This window comes from Populus euphratica, unplaced genomic scaffold, assembly GCF_000495115.2.
Source record: "Populus euphratica unplaced genomic scaffold, PopEup_1.0 scaffold93.1, whole genome shotgun sequence".
In the NCBI taxonomy this organism is placed as follows: Eukaryota; Viridiplantae; Streptophyta; class Magnoliopsida; order Malpighiales; family Salicaceae; genus Populus; species Populus euphratica.
The window spans coordinates 1,889,192-1,896,655 of NW_011499873.1; the positions used below are offsets into that span (position 1 = coordinate 1,889,192).

At 33.6% G+C, this 7,464-nt stretch overlaps 1 protein-coding gene across 1 annotated transcript; it reads left to right on the forward strand.

The window, feature by feature from the left end:
• Positions 1-941: 941 nt before the first annotated feature.
• On the forward strand, positions 942-5,021 carry LOC105127905 (phosphoglycerate mutase). Its single transcript, XM_011029385.1, has 9 exons — positions 942-1,339; positions 1,847-2,118; positions 2,376-2,599; positions 2,904-3,022; positions 3,095-3,251; positions 3,383-3,484; positions 3,593-3,712; positions 4,548-4,607; positions 4,705-5,021. The coding sequence occupies exons 2-8, from the start codon at positions 1,848-1,850 to the stop codon at positions 4,590-4,592; spliced, it is 1,038 nt and encodes a 345-aa protein (XP_011027687.1). The 5' UTR covers positions 942-1,339; position 1,847; the 3' UTR covers positions 4,593-4,607; positions 4,705-5,021.
• The last annotated feature ends 2,443 nt before the right edge of the window (positions 5,022-7,464 follow it).

Below are 7,464 nucleotides of genomic sequence, written 5' to 3' on the forward strand. Positions count from 1 at the left end.
CTGGAGGCTTATATGGTCGTTAACTTCAGGGCCCGTGGGATTAGTCGTCGTGCACGCAAGCTGCCCGAACACCTATATTAATCTAAAAAAATAATAAAAATAATCAAGCTTATTATGTTAGATTAGGAAAGCCTACGAGCAATAAATCAACTACTCAACACCAATACACGCTGCCTTATTAAAAAAGTGATGTAGTGATGCTTTCAAAAAACATGGTGAAATGATATATTTGGATGACCGGAGGTACAACACGCTAATGCGATCCACACAAGCGCCAACAATGTTTTTTTTATTTGTGAAAAGACCTAATTAGCCCTAAACTTGATAATTATGAAAAAAATGCATGTAAGAAAATGAACAAAGCCTCAAGGCCATTTTTTTTATATATTTTTAAATGAATTTTAATCATTTCACTGTATATTTGTATTTGTATATTTATTTTTATTTTCTATATATAGTCAAATATAAAAGTATTTCTCATCTCATTATAATAATTATAAAAAAATATCGTGGAAGTGCAAAATTGCTCTTGGAAGCTATTCTTAATTTTTTTTGTTTTTAAAAATATTTTAATAATTTTATTGTGCATTTAAAATAAAATAAAAAATTATTTACTCCTAATCAATTTGGTAATAACTAATTTTTTTGTGAAAAACATTGAAAGCTCTCAATAACTAGTTTTAAGAATATTTTTTTTATACGGAGAGTAAAATTATTATTATATTATTTCAATAAACAATATTTTTTAATATGGAGATAAAACCTTTTATTTATCAAAATCAAACAGAATACTCTAACATAACAATTCCTAAAACAAACAGAGAGAACAAGGGTGTCTGATGTGTCGTGCTTGCCTGTAACGAGGGGAAAAGGCAACAAAACTACATAGTACTACAGTAGAAAACAAACAGAAAGAAGGTAGGTGAGAGAGAGAGAGAGACCAAAAGGAAAAGAAAGGAAAGGGAAAGAAGAGAGACAACAACCCGACGATTTGTTCTATAAAATACGAAGTAGCAATTTATTTTGTCAGCTCCCCTTCGCTGATGCTCACCTGTTAAAATATAGAGATAATAAATATACAAGTAGAACAGTATTGAAATGGACACGTAACTAACTAAGCTCTTCTTTCTTCATCTTCTCCGTCAACTTTTCTCGGAATAAACTCTCCTCTGTTTTTGCACTCCTCCTCGTTTTCTTCGCTCTACTTCCTCTGATAATTATATAAATACCCCCTCTCAGGTCACTTCCCTCTCTCTATTATATTACTCTGTACACCTTTTTTATTCCCTTTCCCTTTCCTTTGCCATTTTGGTTTCTGGGATCCTTCTCTTCCTGAAAGGTGATTTGTTGCTTCAAAATAATCTGTGTTCTTGCTTTGTAATAATGTGTTTCTCTATTAATTCTGTCACTAAGTGATTGGTTTTAATTTGACATGGCCGCCCTTCCGCAATAGATCTGTATGCGTGGGTGTGTGTGTGTGTGTGTGTGCGTGCATTTTTTTTTTGGTTGCCGCAACAACATGCGGCTTTTGTTGTTGGTCTTTTCTTTATTCTTGCTCCCTCCCTCTCTATTAACATTGGTTATGTTGGATCTTATTTGGGTTACACATGTTTGAATCTTTTTGGCGCTTCTTGAGTTCTTAGGCGTCTATTCTGCCTTCGTTTATTATCAGTGCTGATTTAATTTGCTAGTTTTGTGAAAAAGAATACACTTTGTGCTATTTCTGTAATGCCTTCAAAGCTACCGTAGATTCGTGTATCTTTCTACTCACTGTATTGAAGTAGATGTTGGTTCTTGAATGGAAGAAACCCACTTGTATAATTATTTGTGGGTCTTGAATTTTCAGGATGGCCACTTCTGTGTTTCACCAACCCCTAGGGACTGCTCAGCCCCATCAACACTTCCAGAACTCTGTTTTTTGTCATGAGTTTGGCCATGCTTCGGTGAAACTGACATTTAAAGATTTTAAGGTTGAGACTGGCTTGTCAAGAAGAGGAGGTTATAGTTCTTGTAAGAGAAAATTTGGTGTTATTCAAGCCTCGGCTTCTCATACATCAGTGGTTCAACCAGTTTCATATCCCCCGAATAACAGCACCAATGAGTTGCCAAAGAAATCAAGTAAGCCTGTTTCATTTTTTTCCGAAACTCATATTTATCAAAGCTTAGATGTTCATATCAATTGCCAATTTTATCCTCGAAAGGGTCTCCATAGGAATCGATGTGGCCGCATAGATCATAAGACGCTGAAATGCAGTAGCAAAAATATCATGACAATATATAACTTGATCCATTTTATTTGGCGTCCAACCCAAATTTTGGATTTGAGTTTTTTCTTATCGTGAAACTTCTCAATGCCATATCTTAATCAATTTCAGGTGAAGCAGCTTTGATCCTGATTAGGCATGGTGAGTCACTATGGAATGAAAAGAACCTCTTCACAGGCTGTGTTGATGTGCCATTGACAAAGAAGGGTGTGGAGGAGGCAATTGAAGCTGGTAAGAGAATCAGCAACATACCTGTCGACATGATATACACATCAGCCTTGATCCGTGCACAAATGACTGCTATGCTTGCCATGACCCAGCACCGTCGCAAAAAGGTAGATTGGTAAAACATGCCATTGGTTGTTAGAAAACACAATTTTTAGCTAGTGACATTCAAATCTCAGAAGCTATTGATGTAATAGTAGATAAATATGTCGCTCCTATACTAATCTGAGCAAAAACAGCATTATTGGTTACCGGTCAATAATTACTCAGGCTCATTCGTCTGAAACTTATTTGTATATAATGCAGCAGGATATGTTAAAATGGACTTATTTATAAGACTCCATTTTTTCCTCAAAAGTTCTTCTATTTTCTCTTCTTTAGTTGCTATCATACTGACTATCAAACTTGTGGCAGGTTCCTATCATTTTACATAATGAGAGTGAACAGGCAAGGGAATGGAGCCAAATTTTTAGTGAAGATACAAAAAAGCAATCCATCCCAGTTGTAACAGCTTGGCAATTAAATGAAAGAATGTAATGATATTGTCTCCTTTTCTCATGCAATCCCCATGTTATGTGCAAATTATGAACTGATCTTCTCTACAGGTATGGGGAATTGCAGGGTCTCAATAAGCAGGAAACAGCAGACAGGTTTGGCAAGGAAAAGGTTCATGAGTGGCGGAGGAGTTATGACATACCTCCACCCAATGGCGAGAGTTTGGAAATGTGTGCTGAAAGAGCAGTTGCTTATTTCAAAGATCATGTATGCATGACTATGCCTTGCTATTCCTAGTTCTCTTATGGTTTGCTCATCATTGATTGGATGGTTTACTTAAACATTAGAGCAATTGTATGCAATTCATTTGCCCCTGACCACAGAATATTGTGTTGCAGATTGAACCTCAACTTCTATCTGGGAAGAATGTGATGATTGCTGCCCATGGGAATTCACTCAGGTCCATAATCATGTACCTTGACAAATTAACTTCACAGGAGGTGATAATACTTTGATACTGGGGTGTTCCCTATATTGAGCATCTCTTTGTTATCTCTTCTTTGTCATTGTCGTTTTAACTATATGTTGGTCATGTTTTGTTCTGACAGGTTATCAACTTAGAATTATCAACTGGAATACCAATGCTTTACATTTTCAAAGGGGGAAAATTCATTAGGAGAGGAAGTCCTGCAGGACCAACCGAGGCTGGAGTGTATGCATATACTAGGGTATGCAACTTCTGGTCATCCCAACAATTTCTGAACTTGAAAATTTTCATTCTGGCTTAAGTTTATATTTGCGTGATTTTAAACATGGGATAGATGATTTAGTTCAACAGTTGTAACCTGTCTGAAACTAGCATGGAAATTTTTTTCTTGAAAACAAGTCACCATACAGATTTTAATTGCCCCTATTCAATTAATGAAGCAACCATCCAAAACATGCATGCCTGTGTCTGAGAGTAACCTTTCTGAGTTCCCTTTGAGGCCATCAGATCAATTATCCTAATTAATTGAACTGCAATATAATCTTTTTCAGTGATTTACTTTTGTTGCTAAGAACCTGCTTCTCAGATTGGCTGGTAAACCCTAGGTCGAGAAAGCATAGGCAGAATTGGTGGTGTCATTACCTAGGAAGTATAGATATGACACAGAGATGCATAAAAAATATTATAATAACATGTTATTCAGGAAAACCAAAAAAATACTTAGAATCCATTTTGTGTACAAGAATGATTTCTATTATCTTTTTTCTGCCTATGACATGATTATCACTTGAATAGCTGAATACTCTTGGGGTCCAGTCGTGTATTAACAGTTGTGCAGCACTCATTTCGTACAAGTCCCCATCTTATGTGGGTAAGATATGAATGCTTACCGTAGCAGAAGTGTCGTTGCTGCATGGTTCGTTACGCAGGTCTCATTCTAAGAAACGAAAATATGCCAGATAATTGCTGATGATGTCCTCTTTCTTTTGCTGTTGTTCATTTACATGATGCTATTTCCCTCAAGTACCTAACAGAATATGACCTCACTCCTTTCGCAACTTTAAATGTTGTTGCAGAGTTTAGCTCTATACAGGCAGAAGTTAGATGATATGCTGCATTAGCATGCTCACATATTGGTAAGTTCTATTACTTATCATCTTCTGGATCTAACCTCAATCACTGGCTCCTCCTTTGCTTCCTTAGATGAGTACCAACATTCCTTCTCTTTTTCAGGGGCCCATCTTCCTCTGCATTAATATTCATGATAGCTGTTGGTGTCATAAAGAAAACGCAGAAAGCTAGTTATGTGCTACGTTTGGGAACACGCAAATATGGTCATCTTACCCAACCAGTAGGACGGACAGCTTTCTACTGCTATTATTTTTTAATATGTATAATTTTTCTGCGTGTTTCAGTTGGGTCTTTAACCATTTTTCTTCCGAGGAAGAAGTAGGATTCTTGATAGTGATGTTTAAATGTTGTAAAAGATGGACTGAAGTGAAATACGAGTATTCTTTTTATGGTACACCATTTAGCTATTACAATGTGCAGAGTGATACGAGAGTAATTTCCTCCGTGTTTTGTTATTTCTCGGCATGGATTTGGATCCTGGAACATGATGAATCATGTTGTAGAATCCACATCTTTGGATTCAAATCAACGGTAATGATTAAGTCTTGAATTCATAAATGGATATGGATAGTTTTCCAAATATGGTAGAGTTTAAAATAAAATCAAACTCGGTTAAAATTTTACCAATGGGATATAAATAGGATCATTATGTTCTCAAGAACGTGACTAGGTGACTGTTTCGCCGTGCTGTATTTACGAGAAACATTTTTAAAATGTAAAATATATATATTAACATGTTTTCTACTAAAAAACTAATTAAAAATTTGATGATATTTTTTTAAAAATTGAGGTTATGGCATATTAAATAAAAAAATATTGAGATAACAATAAATTAAGTAAAGATGAGCATTAAATATTTAAGGATAAAAAAATTAAAATAAATTATGAAAGCATGATTTCTAATTAACTAATATTTAGGGATGAAAATAAAATAAAAATATTTAATTAAGAAAAAAACTACTCGAGTCAACTTGAAAAAATATATGTTCGCCGAACATTTAATTCAAATCATAAAAGCATAATACCTTGTAAAGAAATTATGAAGTTCAATTTTTAACAAATCTATTAAAAGATAAAATAAAAAAAAATAATTTTAAAAAAATAATCTTAATCAATCCAATTTAATCAACCAAACTTACGATCTAGTATATGAGACTAAGATGATCATATAAAAAGCAAATTGAAAAAAGTTATGAAATTCAATTCTTAATCAACTAAATATTAATGATGAAATTGAAAAAAAAAATTAAAAACATGAAGAAAAAAACCTAACTCAACCCAGTTAGGTTATGAGATTGAAATCACATCATAGAAAGCAAACTGATAAAATTACGAAGACTAATCTCTCAATTAACTTAATGTTAGAGATTAAAATTAAAAACAAAATAAAAAATAATTAAAAATAACAATTAAAAAATAAAACCAAATTTGGTATAAGAAAAAATTGACAGTCCACTCTGCTTCTTCTGTTTTGGACAAAGCAAGGTTTGAAAATTGAGGAAATAAAAGAAAAGAAAGAAGAAAAAAAAAGAAAGAAGAGCGGGTTGCTAGAGCTATTATACCTCTCCTCCAGTAGCATGTGCCATTGAAAAATGAAGACCTTGTTGAGACGATACCAGTGCCACCAAAGAAGACCCTCATCGAAGCTTAGAGGAAGTTGCATGTGCCATCATAGTACAACAATTTCCCTCACAAGATGGCATAGTTGTTGCTTGTGTCAAAAAAATTTTCCTTCTCATTCAATTTAGTCTCCAATCTGGCAAAATAATAGGGTTAAATATTTGTCTCAATTTTAAAATCAATTACCTAAAGCTTCAATTGCTTTAAATCAATAAGATATAATTTTATTTTGTTCAATCAAGCATTATCCGAGTGCTGAAATCTTTTCTTGACATTGCAATATCTTTATATTTAGGTATCAAAATAAATTATCAAATGTAATTTCAAATGAACTCATTAAAAAAATCAAATTGAAATAAAAGTTGAGCAATCCAAAATAATCAAAGGGCCAAAAAGGAAAAAGGAAAAAGGAAAAAAGAGTAGAACACTTTCCACTTCCCCATGCCGATTAATTGAGTCCATGATCTAGCAAAACAAAGGGTTTGAACACTTGTCTCAGATTAAAATTCATTCCTCAAAGTTTTTTTTAGATAAATAAAACTTAATTTTATTTTACTAAATCAAGCATTAATCGAATATGGATTTTTTTGCTTGACAAAAAGATCCACATATCTAGACAATTAAAATAAATTATCATGTTTAAATTTTAAATCATTAAAATATAAAAGGATCAAATTGAAAAACAAAATCTAGTAATCAAAATAAATAACTAAATAATGACAAGAAAAAACATAACATCATACAACACTATTACAACTTACAATGTTTTATCTGTGGGTACAATATTAATGAGAAGCAGGGAAGATATGTCTGGAACGCTTACAATCCAAGGCGGTACGATATTAATGAGATCATTTTTTTTCTAGATAACGTCATTTTTAAATAAAAAATCAGTTTTTTTACCACTATTCAAAATCCTAATTAAAAATTGCTTAATTTACTAGAAGTGCTCATTTACGAAGCAAATAGACAGATGAAAATTAAGCCGATATGTATTGACCAATGTATCGACCTCTTAATGCGTAATCCCGTAACGAGTTTGCTACAGTCCGAAATACCGAGATTACGATGTACAGACTGTCTACACGCTTCTGTCATGTTTAGGACTAGGACCATTTTACGTAACGAAAGGCACATCATCTTTAGGACACCTAGCAGCGCGCTGAAGTTCAAGAAGGCACAACTGCATACACTGTGCATCAGAGAATGATATCATTTTAGAATCCGGGAGGGAGGGCACGA

Bases quoted from the DNA above. Each gene is read 5' to 3' on its own strand.
- LOC105127905 (XM_011029385.1), top strand. From the start codon at position 1,848: ATGGCCACTTCTGTGTTTCACCAACCCCTAGGGACTGCTCAGCCCCAT. The intron at 2,600-2,903 runs GTAGATTGGTAA...AACTTGTGGCAG, and splicing joins CCCAGCACCGTCGCAAAAAG to GTTCCTATCATTTTACATAA. The intron at 3,023-3,094 runs GTAATGATATTG...TCTTCTCTACAG, and splicing joins TGGCAATTAAATGAAAGAAT to GTATGGGGAATTGCAGGGTC.